This window comes from Pollicipes pollicipes, unplaced genomic scaffold (genome assembly GCF_011947565.3).
Source record: "Pollicipes pollicipes isolate AB1234 unplaced genomic scaffold, Ppol_2.1 Scaffold_5724;HRSCAF=6776_pilon_pilon_pilon, whole genome shotgun sequence".
Lineage (NCBI taxonomy): Eukaryota > Metazoa > Arthropoda > Thecostraca > Pollicipedomorpha > Pollicipedidae > Pollicipes > Pollicipes pollicipes.
The window spans coordinates 24,681,267-24,700,541 of record NW_023596746.1 but is presented as its reverse complement, the minus strand read 5'-3'; the positions used below and the strand labels follow the sequence as shown (position 1 = coordinate 24,700,541).

Below are 19,275 nucleotides of genomic sequence, written 5' to 3'. Positions count from 1 at the left end.
GCCGCGCCGGCCAATCAGCGCCGTCCGCCGCCGCCGCCGCGTTCAAACGGCCGCCGGGCACGGGTCGGGCGCCGCCGCCGGCTGCTGACTCGTGCGTGCGCCCGAGGTGACAGGCCGTTCGTGGCACGGGGTGGACCGTCTTTGTCCTGCCCGCGGGCGTACATTCACCCTGCGAGGCTTCCCGGTCCGCGCGAGTTCCGTCGCCTTGGAGCAGGCCCACAATCCTCAGGCGAGCAGAACCCACGTGGGTGCGCCTTTGGGGGACATGCAATAGTGAGAACGCCATGGAACGTTTTCCTTCTATTTGGCATCGCAGCTACAACAAACGATGATGCCCGCTAGCACGTCCTCTTACTCAATGACTCTGGTGAAGGGCAACGGACGAGGAAGGAAAACATTGAGGAGTGCGTTCCATGTGCCGAATATTAAAGCTGTTACACGCTGCTAATATGATGTGCGCTGCCACGCCTCGACAAACGGCAGCTCCGCTCTCGAAACATGCACTCCAGGTTGCATTCCACGCATTCCAGCCAAACTTATGGCTTCTGTGAGAAATTTAATATAAGGATTAACTATGGCACACGTAGTGATGTCCAGCAGAAGTCCAGCAAGTGGTCACTTTGCTTCGCAAGCGATGTCCAGCAAAAGTTGTCCAGTGGTTGATCTGCGATGCGTCCTACCCTGACGCATGGGCTCTGTTGTTTCTCCCTAAAGGCATTTGATGCATTTGATTCTATCCACTATTATAAGTTCTTTTAATGGCTTCGCCTCCCAGCGTCATCTCTATTTTTGTGTTCTCTTTACTACGCCTGCAAACAAAAATTGGGGGAAACCTTCTTGCTCCGTCAACGAGTATCCACCTGCCTTACTTTCTCATACATTTCTCCGTTGCAAGGCAGACTACTGCTGTAGTACCGATCCATCGGACCCCGACCCGCTCTGCCACCGCCTGCCACCGCCACGTTCCTGTCCCCAGTCCTACCTTGCCGCCGCCTCTCTCGCTCCTGTCCCCAGTCCTACCCTGCCACCGCCCCGCTCCTGTCCCCAGTCCTACCCTACCACCGCCCCGCTCCTGTCCCCAGTCCTACCCTGCCACCGCCCCGCTCCTGTTCCCAATCCTACCCCGCCACCGCCCCGCTCCTGTCCCCAGTCCTACCCCGCCACCGCCCCGCTCCTGTCCCCAGTCCTACCCTGCCGCCCCGCCTCTCTCGCTGCTGTCCCAATCTTACCCCGCCCCGCTCCTGTCCCCAGTCCTACCCTGCCACCGGCCCGCTCCTGTCCCCAGTCCTACCCTGCCACCGCCCCGCTCCTGTCCCCAGTCCTACCCTGCCGCCGCCCCACTCCTGTCCCCAGTCCTACCCTACCACCGCCCCGCTCCTGTCCCCAGTCCTACCCTGCCACCGCCCGCTCCTGTCCCCAGTCCCGCCTTGTCCCTCTCTCTGACCGCCTTGACCCGTCTTGTCCGCTGACTGGCCGCTGCCCTGTGGGTCGACACTGTGCGTGCCGGCGGGAGCGTTGACCGGCGCCCTGCGTGCCGCCCGTCCGTCGGGAGCGGCTCCATTGATCGGGCGCGCGCCTCTCCGTCCGGCCGGCCGTTCGCCCCGCCGGAGAAAGGCGCAACACCGGCCGACTTTCCTATTTATTTTGGGAGGCGGCGGCCGTCTCCGGTGACCCGAGCCCGGTTGTTGTGCGTGCGGCGCCTGGGAGCGGCGCCGGCCGCGAATCAACCCGTGTCGGCCTCCCTTTCACCGGCAGGACGCGCCGATGGCCACCGGACACCTGTCCTGCCCCCGCGGACCGCCGCTGGCGCTCGCGCCACGCAGCAGCGGCCTCGCTGCGAATCGGTACGGCTCCGTGTGAGAGCTCCCGCCGGGGAGTGCGATGCCCGAGATGTTTACACGTGGTCTGGTCGCGTGTAGCGATGCTCATGTGGATGCCGTCGCCAGCACATTCAGAGGCGTTGTGACCATTCGGGTTATGCATATTATCGCACACAGCTCAGCAAGCAATATCAAACATCATTCGCTTGGAGGCGAAACAACACGGTATTCCGTTACTCCCACTCGAAACCTTACCCGTTCGCACGAGCGGGGGTTTATGGGGTACGGGCAGCTTTCCCCGCCGACTCTGGCGACATCCAGCATTAGCCCAATTACATTCTCCGGAAAAAGACGGTGAGGAGCCGGTTGTCACTCCCTATCTCCGTGGCATCGGCCCAACCCCACAGCTCCTTCGGTGCTACTGGTCATTCGCTCTACGTCGGAGCCACGCTTCCGTATGTGCAGCCATGCAGTACCAGTCGGTCATAAGCCCGAACTTTCAGTGGCGAGCATCGCCTGCGACCCCACGGGCACGACCTGCCCGCAACACCGCGCGGTCGGTCTCCGGGCGGCCAGCGCGCGTCCAGCAGAGGACCGGTTCGTGGGGCGACATGAGACCCGCCGGAAAATTCGGGCGGCTCGGAGCCGTGCGATGGCGAAACGTGCCCGGTGTCCAGCGGCGGAGGCTCGGCGCGCGCTGCCATCGTCCACCGCCCGGACGGGTTTGGCCGGAGAGAGACGGACCGGCCGGACCTCCGCGGGCCTATGATAGCGGCTGCCGTCCCGGCCTGTGCCGGCTCCGACGCACCGACGGAGTGGTCTGCTGTGAGCTGAACCGCAGAAGAAGCTTTGATAAATAAGTTGGACGGGTTACGTGAGCGCTATTGTAATACGGCTAAGCTTATTGCAAAACCGGACTCCAGTCTGGGAAATCCTTCGATATCACCTACCAGGTATTCAAAGAAGGGAGAGAAGGGGATCGAAGAGCTGGGAGGCTGCGACACCTCCTCGCAGCTGTACAGAAGTCAGCACCCTAGCGCTGGACATGCCCAATGGCTAATGCATTGACAGATGCGACGGTCCAGCGATGTGATAAGTGCTGCCGCCTCGGGGCCGCCCGCGGCTGGCACCCAGCAGCCTCGGTCTGCAACACGATACAGATCACGGCGTCACGGCGTCACGGCGTCACGGCCGCCGTCACGGCGCAGTGACGGTCGTTCGCAGAGTCGGCAACCCCCCCCCCCCCGCCCCGCCGCGCGAAAACCAGCTCGGCCGCGGAAGGCGGGGCTCGGCGTCCTGTGCTGGCGCTCAGTCTCTTCAGCAGGGACTGAAGGGGACCCGTGGCGAGCCGTCAGCGGCCAGCACACGGCCGGCCAGGGCTCGCTCTTGATTTGGGTCCCGGTTGCCAGTTTCGGAAAGAGGAGTGAGAGAGGCTGGCTGTCCTGTTTCTCGATGTTCTGGAGAGACTGAGTGTCCTGCTCCCGATGTTCTGGATAGGCTCGCTGTCCTGTCTCACTGTTCTGGAGAGGCTGACTGTCCTGTCTCCCGCTGTTCTGGGGAGACTGGCTTTCCAGTCTCCCTGCAACGCCGGCAATCAAGCGAAGTTGAAAGTCTGGGCACTGAAGTCGGCATAGCAACGACGTCTCCAACCTCTGAATGCCACTCACGCTGTGCACCACCCTGGGAATCCTCGGAACCCCAAGGCGCACAAGAGTTTCACCGTTCAACGAGCTACGAAACGTGCCGACAGAAAGGCACACGGAAAGAACACGCGCTGACTTCAAGTGAAACTTCGGCGACACCACCGGTCTAACTTCCGCAGTGGTTCTGCAGAGAATGACTATCCAATCCAGTTCAAGATCCGTCCGGGTCGAAAAATTATTTGCCGCTTCATCCTGAACAGACGGAGGAAATCACCCGGCCGCGGTGTTGCCAGGGACACCCGTGGAAGGAAATCAAGACCACAGCCGTGACTGATATGACTAACGCGGCTTAACGGGAGGCCTAACGGTGCCACGCCAGGATGTGACGAAACTAGCACGCGTTGAGAAACATTTGTAACCCGAAGCATGAGCTCCTCCACGGACAGAAACGGTCATGACCTAAAAAAAAAACGGTTGGATTATCTCAGCCAGAACTTTCGGTTTGCAGTCGAAATATCTACTATCTCGGTTTGCAGCCGAAATATTTACCATCGTTAAGTTAGCAGATGTTTCGACGGCCGGCTTACACACTCGAGAATTTCCTGCACATATAGCCGTCAAGATAAGCAGCGTGAAGCTGTTAAAGGGACCGTTCCACATTTGTGTGTGGTTTTAAATTGAAATCACTATTTTGACGATCATTCGGCGCAGTTGGCTGCCCTGCCACTCTTAAGACCTAAACTCCTCTAGTTTTTGAACTACACGCCAGCGAAAATATGCAGGCTGTTTCTGGAGACTATTTCAAGATCTTCCAGGCATCCATGACGTCATAAGAACGTCATTTAATTTTAGTCTTTTCATTGGCCATGGGCGATGAAGCCCAATAATAACATAATCGTGAAGTCGTTTATATGTGGTGTTTTTGAGCACGATTTCGAAACATAACGGTCGACAATTGGTTTTTAATAAATGTTGCAAGGTATTATGACGTGATCATACAATGACGTATTGAGGATTGTATTTACCAAACAGAGGAATCGTGATATCCAGAGCAGCCTTTTCCACATGAAAGCATTTCAATGGTTATAAGTAAGTTTATTTCATAAAATCTCAGGCTTGCCTCAATATCTTAAAATGTGGAATACTCCTTTAAAGAAGGCCCCATGAGCGGCACCTGTAGATGGCCAAACCCAGCAAAAACAACAACAACAACGACAAAACGGCATCTCCTGCAAATTTTTCCGCTTTACACTCAAGCTCCAAGACGCATTGCATTCTCTTTTACTTAGCGTAAAAAAGAATGGCATTTGTATATGCACTGCCTCATGAGACTCAGTTTGTCTACAGCAGTGCAACATTACCAACATATTCCGCACATCATTCTAATGGAAGCTATAAATCTTCATGCTGCAGGAAAATGTGCCAAATGTGCCGGGCTGAGAGCGGGTTCAGATCTCATCAGCCTGACGTCGCTTTGACGCGAGATCGACACGATTTGGGTGAGGAGCGAAACGGCCCTCGTGCGCGATGGTGCTGAGGCAGCTCTAAAGGTCACGGACACGTAAACCTTACCTGGTTCCAATAATGTACTGACTCAGTACCCCAGTAGCTCTTTTATCCAGAAGGTTATGGAAGCTCGAATTCTTCATTTTCCCGAACGAGTCATAAATCCTAGGTCCTGGTAGATTCATCGCACTGAACTTCATGGACGCTAAATGTCAACCCTTTTCCTGGCCGGCCAAAGCGCAACCAACCCCTGCAGCGGACACTTCCTTAGAAGTCTTACTACTTTTACTTCTTTGGTGGAGCATTGTGGAAAAATTGATGCCTGCAAAGTCGTTCCCGAACGGGGTGTTTCAACCTTTACAACCTCTCAACGTGGTCTCCAGCTCCGTTTGCTCAGCTCCAGCTCATGACCGTTTTCGACTCACTGAACGCAATGCAACTACTCACTTGTCATAGAAACGGCCCTTCAAAGTCCCAAGCCGATTCTGGACCGCTGTAATTTTGCGGGCTCTCTTGGGAGCATAAAAATCTTAGAACACCGTCACAGCAGCCGTTCTCACTGGCCCTAGTTCAGATTGTTCCGGGTCGCCTTGGCCGCTTCGGTGTCCTGTACAGTTTGGAAGTACTGTAGGCCGTGACTGTCCCGCGGTCTCTGAACGGACGTTAGCTGACCCTGATCAGCGGTCCCTGGACAGAAGCTAGACTATCCCGCGTGGGCGGTGATGTTGGTGTTGAAAAATATTGGGCATATTCGTTTGCCAGTTAAATGTGTCTGAAGGTGCAGCATAATTTCCTGCTATCATTATTTATCTTTTTTTGGTTTTGAGTGGGCATTTTGTCCGCATGCTGGAAGGATTCTGCAAACGCCTGGATTGGGTTCCATGGGGACCCAATTTCAATGGTAAATTTGGCAACTTGTCTAAGCCCTAATGTTTATACCCTTTTTATCAATTGATTCATCATTGAGCTGCTACCTTGTGTCTGTCCACTCTCGGTAAAGTCAGAAAATTCTTATTGCTGTGAGCCCCTTCCTCGAAACCGAATGGCTTCGGGACGGACAAGGGCTTTAGAGTCAGCAAAGAGCTTTGAAGCGCTCTAAGGGGTTGCAAAGATTTGAACCGTACCGTTGCATTGGAAGCAAATGAAGCTGATTGTCACCACCAGGGCACCATGAACCCTTTGGGACGGATGAGTCGAACACGGCACGAGTGGTCATGATATACGGACCTTTGCACCCATCCAGACCAGGGCGTGGGAAGGTTCGGTGGTTTTTGACTGTCTATCGCTTGGTCTGGTCTACGGTTTGTAGATGAAAACCGGCACCAGCGTCATAATGGAATTTCACAGAAAAATCCCGCCTTTAACCACAGCCATAATTTTACTTGACCTTTGTACATCATACTCAAGTTTTTTTGTGAGAACAAACTCATGTATAATGCATTAACATAATTCATGAACAATATGAAAAGCCAAATCATTATACTCACTAACCGGTATTCACATGGTTCCATCACGCCAGAAATGTATTTTTTTAGTTCAACGAACGTCTGGCTTAGACACAAAGCTACATATTCACTTGAACCAGAAATTCATGGTGGTGTAAACTCGGCCAGCTGCTGGCTAAGACACAAAGTTGCACTTCATTCACGTCAAAAATATGTTGTATGGTGTCAGCTAACATTTGACGGTTAGTAGTGTTAGCCGTAAATGTCAATGAGAATGCATGCCAAGCTAAACTGTAATAAACATAATGAGAACTTTGCCATGGCTGTTACTAAGGTATAGAGGTTATATTGCTTGGCCTGTCAATTAATTCATTTATTACGTTTTACGGCAGCATGTTTTGCTGATGGAATTAGCTCATTCGGCGTGCAATTTCACACAGTCCTGGTCGTACTTTTTAGAACCACAAGGCAATCATTTTTTGTGCGTTTTGTGCTTTGAAAGCCGGGAGGCTCGCTATGTTGCCAGCAATAACAGGCAAAAGCCCCACTGGCTTTTGTACCCACGTTTTGCGGGTCCGCGAGCTCCGAAGGGTGAGTTTTTTACGATTCCTGGTCATCAGCACATGATCAGAGCAAAATTTAAACGCCAAGTAAGTGAATATCTGGATGGCAGACATGAATGCACGTGCAAAAGCCGCTAGTATCACTCTGAAGAGACACCAAATTTCATAATTCTACCACCGCGCCATCGCGGACAGCCAGTCGCGTCAGCCAGTCAGCCACTCGCGTCACACCCAGGGAGAGTCCGTCACGATTGGCACCCGGCCGCCGGTCGCCGTCCGCACTCGACGAGCTAAGCCCCCGGGCAATGTAGCAACGCATGGCGGATTAGAAACGAGCGCTGGTCGGGTGGCCGGGAGCGCCCCGGTCCGGCCCGCCGTCCCCTGACGGCCGGGCAGCCGGCGGCCGCCAGTGAAAGTCAGATCAGCGGCCGCTCGTCTGAGGGGACGGGACGGGCCGGAGGCTGCGGAGCGCCGGCGCAGGGGCCGCCGCAGAGGCCGGCTGGCCGGTGGAGGGACCGACTGGCTGGTGGAGAGACGGACTGGGTGGTGGGGAGACGGACTGAGTGGTGGAGAGACGGACTGGCTGGTGGAGAGACGGACTGGTCAGTGAAGGAACGGGCTGGCCAGTGGAGGGACGGACTGGTCGGCGGAGGGACTAGTCAGCTGATGGGCGGACCGGTTAGCTGATGGGCGGACTGGTCAGCTTATGGGTCAGACTGATCAGCTGATGGGCGGACTGGTCGGCTTATGGGTCAGACTGATCAGCTGATGGGCTGACTGGCCAGCGGAGGAACGTCAGCAGAGCTGCAAACGGGAAAGATGTGAGGAATCAGTTGATGGGCGGATCGAAAAATGTGATTGAGCTGCGGATTGACAGATGTAAAAACATGTCTGACCAGCAGAGGAATGAGAAGCCGATGGCAGGACATGACTGACCAGCGGTAGGACGGATGAGAGGATGTGTCAACCAGCGAGGAGACGCAGCAGACGAACGGATGGAAAAATGGGCTCACCAGCTGAGGATGATAGATTGGGTTTGGGAAGTTCTAAAACTATGATGGAAAACGAGAAGAAGAAAAGGGTGAAGACGTGCGTTGATACCAGCCACTCAATGAAGAGAAACGATCTCGTCTTGCTTGCGGCGTGCAGCCCCTTGAGACACGTGAAACAGACCGACTCTTTATCTGAAGAGTATTGCCACCAATACGCCACTGCCACGTTCTGCACCATGGCCTCAAATCTCATCAACGACTTTGACTTTGACCTCCCGGTCATCGGTGGGCCATCAGACCGGTCGCTCCATGCCAGTAATCACAGGCCAGCTGCCCGAGCTGTATAATCATGCCGGCCGCAGCGGCACCGTAAGCTCCTGCTGTCACCAGCTGCCGCCGCTCGTGGTGACGGGCGTGTGACGCTGCGCTGCCGCCCCAGCTCCCGCCGGCCGCCTGAGCGTGCCGCGCGACCTGGGCAGGTGCAGCGCGCCCCCGGCAGGTGTGGCCCAGCAGCAGCGGCGGCGGCGGCGGCGGCGGCGGCGGCGGTGCCAGGACAGCAAACAGCTGGGCTGCCGCCAGAGGGCCGGTTGTGCAACGGCAGATGACACGGCCGCAGTGTCCTCAGCCGTGGAAAAATGAAAGTGACGGCCGGCCGAGCGCGCTGCTCCGACGCTCTGAGGTCATTTACGACACGTGAGTTATGGAACGACCTGTTTGCTCGGGCTCATTTTCGCTCGTGCGTCAGGTGGGGAGGCTATGGAAATTCAGGAGTGTTGGTACGATTTGTGGTGAGGGGAGGGGAGAGGGCACGGTGTGAAGGCGACGGCCGGCTTGCGTTGCTGGAAAGCACTGGAACACATATGACAGGCAGAAATGTGCGTCGTCAACAGCCAACTGTTCTTGGAACAAGCAAAAGCATTGTTGGTAACATAAAACACATGTGCTCCTCGCAATTAAAACGGATTCAGTTCTCATTTGTAAGGGCTCCGCCCAGAGAAGAGATTCGTCTCGTTAGGTCAAATGGCAGGAGAGCATGGCGAGGCCTTTTGTGTCAGGATGCGTCTTGCACCGATATTTTCAGTGGAAGGAGCAAGACTGACGTTTTCATGTATTCGGTACACGTCAACATTGTTAAAACACAGCCCCTCAGCTCCCTAAACAACAACACCGTGCCCCGCAGACCCATCATCACGGTACGCACCTTGGCGCATCAACACCCCAGACCACTTCTCGCACATCCATAGTCCAGACCCTTCCTCGCACCGTGGTGCATCTATACTGCAGGCCTTTCGTCGCACCTTGTTGCATGCATCTTTACCTCATACCCTTCCTCTCACCTTTTCACATACATGCCTCAGGCCCTTCCTCGTATACCAATGCCTCAGACCCTTCCTTGCACATTGGTGCATTCATCTTTACCTCAGATCCTTCCTAGGACCTTTGTACATACATGCCTCAGACTCGTCCTAGCATACCAATGCCTTAGACCCGTCCTCGCATGCCAATGCCTCAGACCCGTCCTCGCATACCAATGTCTCAGACCCTTCCCCGCACGTTGGTGCATTCATCACTCAGACTCTTCCTCGTACCTTGGTACATTTATTCCCCACAGCCTTCGTCGAACCTTGGTGCATCTATACCTCAGACACTTTCTCGCACCTTGGTTTATCTAAATTCGTGGAACGCAGAAGCTGGTGGCCGCATCGCGCTTGTCTGCGTGACATCATCGCACAGACACTGGAGGGCTCGTCTGCGTGACACCATCGCACAGACACTGGAGAGCTCGTCTGCGCGACACCATCGCACAGACACTGGAGAGCTCGTCTGCGCGACACCATCGCACAGACACTGGAGAGCTCGTCTGCGCGATACCATCGCACAGACCCCGGAGAGCTCGTCTGCGCGACACCATCGCACAGACACTGGAAAGCTCGTCTGCGCGACACCATCACACAGACACTGGAGAGCTCGTCTGCGAGACACCATCGCACAGACACTAGAAACACAGGCAGAGGAGCTCGGTCGGACAGATCCCCGGCCTCCCCAGCCGACCGCGCCAGCGTCTAGGAGAAGAGCGGTAGGCCGCCCCAACTAACTGCACCAGCGTTTAGGGGAAGAGCGGTAGGCTGCCCCAGCTAACTGCACCAGCGTTTAGGGGAAGAGCGGCAGCAGGATCAAACCTGACTAGCCAAGCTGGAGTTCAAGACGAAATAAAGGCGCACCTGTTTTCGTGCTAGAACATAAATGACTGCGGAGAGAAACAGTTTTATCTGAGAAATTGACTATGAATTATATTTCTAAAATATTTGGAATCATTCAAGCAAATTTAAGCGTTCGCCAACGCTACCATGGATTTGAATCAGTTGAGAATTAGAGTTGGACCGGTCGGAATACATTTAAGCACAATGGCTGCCTGTTATCACAGATAAAACAACTGCAAAGGAATATGATTGGTATGGCGAGTGTTTTATCAGCGAGGTTAGCCTCGCAGTCGATGGAGCACCTGGCATATTCCCGTGTCACACAGAAAATAAACGCGCGATGCAGGCTTGCATGTAATTCAGCCCATGTGTCGGATTAGAACCCAGCCCGATTTTTCGTAATGGACTCTACTGGAATTGACTCGGAAACTGAGCTCTGTCTTCTTGAAATAAAACGAGGGGTAGGAGCAAAATGGTCATGCCCACTCCGAGTTATAGCCGGAGTGGGACATAAACTCCATATGTGAGAGTCAAAATCCGGTCGCCTGGAGTGAAAGCACGCCTCAAATTGAACTGGTAGCCTTGCACAACCATTTCAGATGCGTTCCAGTACGATTTATTGAAGTGACTTTAAGGAGAGCGTTCCACATTCAGATGGGGTTTGAAACTCAAATAGCCATCTTGCAGACATTTTGGTGCTGTTTACAATCCTGCCCTTCTTAATACTTAGGCCCATCTAGTTTCTGAGCCGCACGCCCGCAAAAATGGGGAAAGAAATATCGGGGAGACTTTTCCAAGGTCACCCATGCATCCATAATGCCATAATAACGTTGTTGTAATCCTGCTACTCCATTGGGTATGCGGCGCACAAGGGCAGGAAAAATAACATCGTCGAGTCGTTCATATCAGGTGTTCGCGAGTACGATTTCTAGATATAGCGCCCATCAATTGGCTCTCAATCGACGTTGTGCAAGGTACGATAGCGTATTCAAACCATGGCGCATTGAGGAGCATATTTACTAAACAGAGAACTGCGTTGTCTAGAGCAGTCTTTTAAACTTAAAACGTGTACCAACGGTTATAAGTGAGCTTGTTTCATCATATCCGGTGCTTGCTTCAAGATCATCAAATGTGAAACATTCCTTTTCAGGGAATCGGGTTACTTGCGTATTTCTATCATTCACATTTTCCTCAAGAAGCGTGCCCTTTTTCCAAGAAGCAACTTTTTATTTGCAACAGATCGCGACGGTATGAACATTATCACTGTTTTGCATTGGTTTTGGCCGTAACTGTATGGACCAAAATGTTTATTTAATGGAAGAATCACTGTGCGGCATCTGCCTCCCATCCTGCACTTGTTGAGTGGACTGGGCCTTCCCCAAATCGTGTTCGACTTAAAGATATGGCAGCTGTAAATGCCTCATGGCTCACTTTATCTATTGCCTTTAACTGGGAGTCTTCTAATTTCTGTTCTCAACATGGTCGAAATAGGAAGCGAGTAAGCGGTAAGGACCTTGCCATTATGACGTTTCAGTGCATAATATTACCGCCGGGAAAGCGCTAAATAAAACACTGGTAGCATTTCAGTTTTTTAGGATTAAAAGCCGCTGTTTTACATCCTAATTGTTTGCTTTTTGGGGGAAGAGTCTATCGTCATTTTTCCGAATCTAGCAAAGTGATTTGAGAAATAAAGAGGGATTTCGAGGCAAACAGGAGGATACCAGATGAAAAAGATAGATATGTTGCATTTCGTAAATATTTACCGGAAAAAACGATTTTTTGGGCCTGGCTCTGCCGTTTCCACACGCTATAGCAGAAATGGATCAAACTCGCCAATAGCAATGATTCACACGGAAATTTCCATTTAAATTCACAGTGATAGCAAACGTTTTTTGCTCGGTAATGACACACCCCAATATCCGCAAGCATGCAAACCTGGAGAAATGTATGAAGCCAGTCTATTTCGAGGATTTTAGTCTGAAAAGTAGTCCATCAGCAAGGGTAAATTATATCCCCATGCAGCCAAGCAAACAGTCGCGGCGGCGTGGCGTGGGCTTTTAAGTTAGACAGCACCGAACTGACATCGAACACACCACTGCCCGATTCATTAATTACGCCCCCAGATGCATTGCCTTCGACACGCACTAACATGCCTTGTCCTCTTTTCCTGCCGCTGAAACCCCAACCGAGAGACAGTCGTCAGCCTTTCGCGATGAGACCCCAGGCCTGCCCACTATTAACAGGTTCACTTTCTTTTGCATTGGTTTGGAACAGGACGAGAGGAGCAAGGTCAAGAAAACTGCTCCGAGAGTGCTAACACAATTGGGGCACGAATGAATTACGACCGCCACGTGGTCCCCGTGGCAAAAAGACACACGCACTGGCGGCGCGCGTTGTCAGCGATGCAGCTCGCCGCCACGATGTGCCGTTCTTGCCCGCCGCCTCGTTCCCGCGGCTGACGGGCAACAAGGGCCCGGCGCCATCGATTGGTCGGCGCGCGCGGGCCCTTGTTGCTCGGGCCGACGAAGTAGGTCACTGGGCTAGCTGCTATCAGACTTGCATAGGCCCTAAAGAAACCAAATTGGGTCACCCCAGAATCACTTTCACTATCCGGCGTGCGGCGTCAGTGCGCGCCAGCCTGATGTGGAGTGCGGAGCGCAGCGCGGCGGGGACGGAGCGGGCGGCTCACGTGCGCGCCGGCGGGCCGGATCGGCCAGCAGTCAGCAGGGCCGAGGCCGGCGACGCGGAGCGGAGCGCCGCCCAGCCCGCCTGCCACATCAGTCCCGCCATGATCTCCGACATGGACATGCCCATGGCGCACGTGCAGCCCAACTTCAGCCCGATGGCGGTGCACCCGGCTCACCAACAGCAGCAGCAGCAGCAACAACAGCAGCAGCAACAGCAACAGCAGCAGCAGCAGCAGCAACAGCAGCAGCAGCAGCAGCAACAGCAGCAACAGCAGCAGCACGCACACGTGCACCAGGTCCAGTGGGTGGGTACGGCGCCCTGACGGACGTCTCAGAGCGGCATGCCGGCCCTGACCAGCGTCAACCCACCCGTCTACACCCCCGTGCAGGTGTCCAACAACAACAGCATCATGGGCTCGCCGCTGCTGGACGAGCCGTGCCTGTTCTCGCCGAGCGGCGCCGGCCTGGCCATGGGCGAGCACCAGTACAACCTGCACCAGGAGCTGCCCGACACCAAGGAGGGCATTGAGGAGCTGTGCCCCGTCTGTGGCGACAAGGTGTCTGGCTACCACTACGGCCTGCTCACCTGCGAGTCGTGCAAGGGCTTCTTCAAACGGACCGTGCAGAACAAAAAGGCGTACACGTGCGTGGCAGACAAGAGCTGCCAGATCGACAAGATGCAGCGCAAGCGGTGTCCCTACTGCCGCTACCAGAAGTGCATCTCTGTCGGGATGAAGCTGGAAGGTGAGTGGCCGCCACGCGCTGGCAGGAGTCGGCTGCGGTCGACAGGTTGTCCAACTGTTGCGGTTGTCCAACTGTACAGTTTGTCCAACTGTACAGGTCAAGCGTTGTCATGTAGAGCTCCGGTGTTCGCCGGCAACGTTGCAACTGAATATGGTAGCTTTCGTTTTCTCGACGCGATCGTGTCCTGAAGGGAGGAAGGAAGGCTAGGCTGAGGACGCGAGGAGCCGTATCATGCAGCGGGTGACCTCCCACCCCTTGCGCGCGATGCAACATGTCGGCCGTAATGGTGAAGGCCACTCAGTGAGCGAGCCTTGAGCTGCAGGAATCACGGCTGCCCCGGGCGCTGTATGGACGAAGTAGTCGCACTTTCGACGTGAAGTCCACGAACTCACGAGCTGAAATTATCTTTCCCCAAGATGATTGGCCAAATTTGTTCGAGATTGTACCGAGTGCAGCATTTGTGCTGCCAAGAGGAGGGGAGGGCTGTTTTTCCCTTTCCACTTACCTGACATCCGTCATGCCCCGCTCGAAGAATGCTTCTACGGTTACATTTTAGATCAGATAGGTGTAGGTGCCCGGGAATCGTCGTAGTCTTTAATACAATGGCTGTCTGTAGTCCTCTGGGCTGAATTATGCCATACTGTCATAATTTAGGAACTGCGTCAGTTTTCTTTTCTTTTCCATCCGAACCAGTGATCTTTGGAAAAAGGGAAACTCGCGAATTTCAGCGATTTGAACGCCAGTGGCGCTTAACTCCGGAGAGGGGTTTGAATGTAGATGACACGGTTTTTGTATTTCTTGGGATAAGACGTACCGAGGGACCGCTATATTAAGTGGGTAGAAAACTGTACCATGCTCTCCCGGCTCAGTTGTCTACGAAAGTTTTCTCTTTACTGCGCAGCAATTCTTCAAAGTTTAAGGTTTGGCTGGCACCTTACGGGGCCGAGAGCGTCTATATGGTACTTTTCGTAGCGTATGTCTGCAGACAAAGCTAAAAGTGAAAATTCTCAAGTGGTTTGGTACATGAGGGTGAAGTAGCGATTTGAGGATAGATCCTGCTCGCCCCAGTGGAAACAAGATTAAACAACCTTTCTTGGCATCGGACATGTGCCTGGTGGCATAAGCACTTCACGCCACCCCAAATTTTGTGTTGGCTATTCGTGGTCTCGGTGGGAATGGCGGGGGGCTTCATCTTAGGTCATTGGAGACGGCATTAAAGAAAATCCGAGGTGAAGGGTATATCCCACCGGCATGAGAAGCATGCATCTCTGCTGACCTGACCCTTCGCATTCTTCGCTTATGTTCTTGCGGATGTCCATATAAAAATGGCGGTTATCGGGAATCAGCCCGGCGCCGAACACACGTCTGTGTCAGGCTCGAAATCGGCCCGGCGCCGAGCACACGTCTGTGTCAGGCTCGAAATCGGCCCGGCGCCGAGCACATGTCTGTGTCAGGCTCGAAATCGGCCCGGCGCCGAGCACACGTCTGTGTCAGGCTCGAAATCGGCCCGACGCCGAACACACGTCTGTGTCAGGCTCGAAATCGGCCCGGCGCCGAGCACATGTCTGTGTCAGGCTCGGAATCAGCCCGACGCCGAGCACACGTCTGTGTCAGGCTCGGAATCAGCCCGGCGCCGAGCACACGTCTGTGTCAAGCTCGAAATCAGCCCGACGCCGAGCACACGCCTGTGTCAGGCTCGGAATCAGCCCGGCGCCAAGCACACGTCTGTGTCAGGCTCGGAACCAACCCGGCGCCAAGCACACGTCTGTGTCAGGCTCGGAATCAGCCCGACGCCGATCACACGCTTGTGTCAGGCTCGGAATCAGCCCAACGCCGAGCACACGCCTGTGTCTGGCTCGGTCCCGTTAACAGTTCCTCTCGAAAAGCTCTGAAGGTCTGAAGTCTGCGGGTTTTCCTCCAGGGACTCAGTTAAGCTGAAAAGGCGAGAATACCCCTGAAGTTGTGACGTAATCGAGCTCCTCAACCCCCCCCCCCCCCTCCTTACGGCTGGCAAACAAGCATATCGTGCATTTGTGTCACTGTGAGCGGTTTGGCAGCACCAGTGTCAATGGGGGTTTCTTCTCTATTCTTCTGAAATCTGCAGTAGGTTTAAGCAACGAACTTCACTTCTTCCTTGAAGCAGTCCGTAAATGCTTTGCACGTTGACGTGTGGAGTAGGCAACACGATTCGGCTTGGAAACGTTTCTGTCCTCCGATCCATCTTTGTCCGACAATTTTTCGATTGGTGCAGGACGGTTTGTGTTGGTGGCACCCTGTCGCAAGGCTATGCATTGGATATAGCTAGGCTTGACCACGGATGGTGTGGATACGACCGACGTTGTACACCAAGCGCAATCACCAAAACGCGTTTTACTCTTTTGCGCAGTATTTCAAGGACACTAATTGGCGATGACTCTCAGTTGGTGCGCGGCCTTTCGTTCACAGCTAGAAATGATGCGGTGTTCGACTTAAGGTTCCAGGAACTTGTGCTTAGGCGCGTGATGTGCGCTTTATGAAGTCACATGACGCAGTCGGAATGGTGAAAAAATACACGTTCGAGGCTCATTTTGATTCGAAGCTTGGTTTCTGGCAATCTGGTGGAGCGTTTGACATTCGTTCCCGCATTCCGTCATGCTCAGTTTTAGTTATATATGGTTATGGTCGCGAATTTTGTTTCGTAGAGGCAGTTGTGCCAGGCAGCCATGTGTTTGTTATCGATACTCATATGTTTCAGGTTTACGTGCTTAAGGTATGTTTCTGACCCAACATAAGTAACGAAACAAACCATATGTCTCTCATCCAACATAATTTTTGAGCGATTGATTAGCATTACATCCTGGGTCAATCTTAACATAAGCAAAGCCTGTTACCCATGTGTTTCTCAGTTTAAAACATTTAAATACTACCGCGGTACCGCATTTCTGCGATTAAGCCTGTTAACGCGGCAGAACACGCGTTGCGATTGGTGCTCCAATCGTCGTCACGTGCTTTGGCGATTTCATGAACTCTTAGTCGTTAGACTGCTTGCAACAGTGTCCAAAGCGCCGAAGAAGTCTGAACTTAACCCGCAATGGCCTCATTGAAAAACAAAATCCTTGTTCGTGTGAAGCTTTGCTGTCTCCAGGCCACATAAAGATATAAACATTTTGTGAGGCATCCAATATGCCCACGTTCTTATGGCATCACTGGCGTCTCGTCTCCTCTGTTGGTCGCCTCCTCTCCCACTCAAATCGTCGGCGCGTACCACTGTGTGTCTGAACGGTAAGCGGAGAGAGGGACCACCCACACTCGACGCGGCGGGGTACCTTCACCGGCGCCGTCGATGCGCGGACCTTCCCTCGCCACACAGAGCATACGCCAGCCGTCGCTCCTCGGTCTCGGCGCGTGTCTCCCGGGTGTCCCCTCCGGCCGTCTCCGCGGCTGCGCGCGACCTTTCTCCGGCCAGGCGGATGGCGCGGCGCACCGCCGCGTTCAGCCGCCGCTCGCGGCCGCGGCGGCAGGCCAGCGCGAGAGGGCGGCGAGCGGGCCGCGGCGGAACAGGCCGCTCGGGCGCCGCCGACGCGCCGCCCCTCGCTCCCAGCGCCGTCCAGGCGCAAACAGACGCCAGCTGCGAGTGTTGCGCCTGGAGTGAGGACTGCACGTGAGACGTGTGGGAGCGGCCGCGGGCTGTGACGCCGCTCGACTGTGCAGAGCTCAGTCACACGATACGGGCGTGATTCACGCCATCACTGTCAACGCGCCTAAACATTTGCGTGCAAATCATGGCGCCGTCCGTCAAAACGCACCGGCATACATCATCTCCGTTTTGTAGTGCTTGTTTTCGGTTGTGCTGGCGGAAATGGAAAACCATTGCCTTTTCAGTCCAGCGCCTGCGCAATGCCTGTTTTGATAGTAGCGCTCTTTGACAAACGCTGGTCCATTATGCATGATCAATGGCCATCGCATGTGTTGTTCGCGTCCGGCTTTTTGGCCGAGATCTTAGTCATTGGCACGGCCTGGAGGGGTATTCCACAATCCACACACATCACAGCGTGCCAGCCCGGGCCACGCTACGACCCTTCAGTCTGCGCAGGTCGCTCTCTGCCAACTCATACGGCTTGCGGTCCGTGAATCCCTACAGGTCGCAGTACATTCAGGCCACGGGCGGTAATTCACCGCTGTTTTGTGCACGGGCCACGACCCATCAGTTCACACGGTCCTCCGCCAGGTCACGGTCCGCCAGTTCACACAGGTTGTCCGTCAGGTCAGCCTGTCAGGTACGCAGGTCGGTCCAGGCTCATGCTGTTCGCGCAGGCTGTTCATTAATGTCACAGGGATAAGAAGCCGTCAGTCCACATAAGTTAAAGTCCTTCCAATTGTTACAGGTTCCGAGTCTTCAATCCCCGCGGATAAGTATCCATTCATCCGTAAGGCCACCTGTCTCTCCGCCATGCTATTCAGCCATGTTTCGTCAACTAGCATAGGCTCCGCTGATTCCTGGTGCGTGTTATCCACATCCGACCTGTGCTGTCCGTGGTTACACTAATCAGACTGTGCTGTCCATGGTTACTCACATCCGACTAGCTGCCCGACTGTGCTGTCCACGGCTACTCACATCCGGCTGTGCTGTCCGTGGTTAGCCGCATCCGACTGTGCTGTCCGTGTTACCACATCCGACTGCGCTGTCCGTGGTTACTCACATCCGACTGCGCTGTCCGTGGTTAGCCGCATCCGACTGTGCTGTCCGTGGTTACACTAATCAGACTGTGCTGTCCATGGTTACTCACACCCGACTGTGCTGTCCATGGCTACTCACATCCGACTGTGCCGCCCGTGGTTAGCCGCATCCGACTGTGCTGTCCTTGGATACCCGCATCCGACTGTGCTGTCCGTGGTTACTCACACCCGACTGTGCTGTCCATGGCCACTCACATCCGACTGTGCTGTCCGTGGTTAGCCGCATCCGACTGTGCTGTCCGTGGTTACTCACATCCGACTGCGCTGTCCGTGGTTACTCACATCCGACTGCGCTGTTCTTGAATACCTACATCCGACTGCGCTGTCCGCGGTTACCCGCATCCGATTGTGCTGTCCATGATTGCCCAGGTCCGACTGCGCTGTCCATGGCTATCCACCTCCGACTGTGCTGTCCATGGTTACCCTCATCCGATTGTGCTGTCCGTGGTTACTCACATCCGAATGTGTTGTCCGCGTGCTCCTTTTCCGGTTCAAATGTCCGTTGGTCCGATATTTTACCGCCGTACGTCAGTTAACACGTCATTGGTGCTTTCGTTGTCCCGCCTCTCATACTCTCATCCGTGGGGGCTTTCGTCTGTCCTTTGCCTTCTGCGTCTTGGTTTGTCCTTAAGAAGCTTTCTTTTTGTTGTGTGAAGGTTCGGCCCGTATGCCTTCACTTTCCCGACTGGCTCATAGCTCGCCATCTCTACCCACCAATCTGCCAGGGGTCCTGGCGTCCTCCTAGCCTTCCCGTCTCCCCTCAGTATATGCTCGCCGCCGCTGAGCGCGCCGCCAGTCGGCTCGTCCTCTCAGAGGCGTCGAACCGCCGCCAGCCGACCGCTGTCAATGGGCTCTTCCCGCCCGGCCGCGAAGACCCGCCGGGCCCGACCGGCGACACCGAAGCCCCGCCGCGCCAGCTGAACGCTCGAGACTCCGATCCCATTAGGCGTGTGAGTGG

General features: G+C 54.5%; 1 protein-coding gene across 1 annotated transcript in view; it reads left to right on the top strand.

The window, feature by feature from the left end:
- Positions 1–13,190: 13,190 nt before the first annotated feature.
- Positions 13,191–19,275, top strand: part of LOC119103681 (nuclear hormone receptor FTZ-F1) — a 67,814-nt gene continuing 61,729 nt past the window's right edge. The window contains exon 1 of the mRNA XM_037227298.1: positions 13,191–13,601. Coding sequence (XP_037083193.1) covers positions 13,199–13,601 — 403 coding nt within the window. The 5' untranslated portion in view covers positions 13,191–13,198. The remainder of the gene's footprint in view (positions 13,602–19,275) is intronic.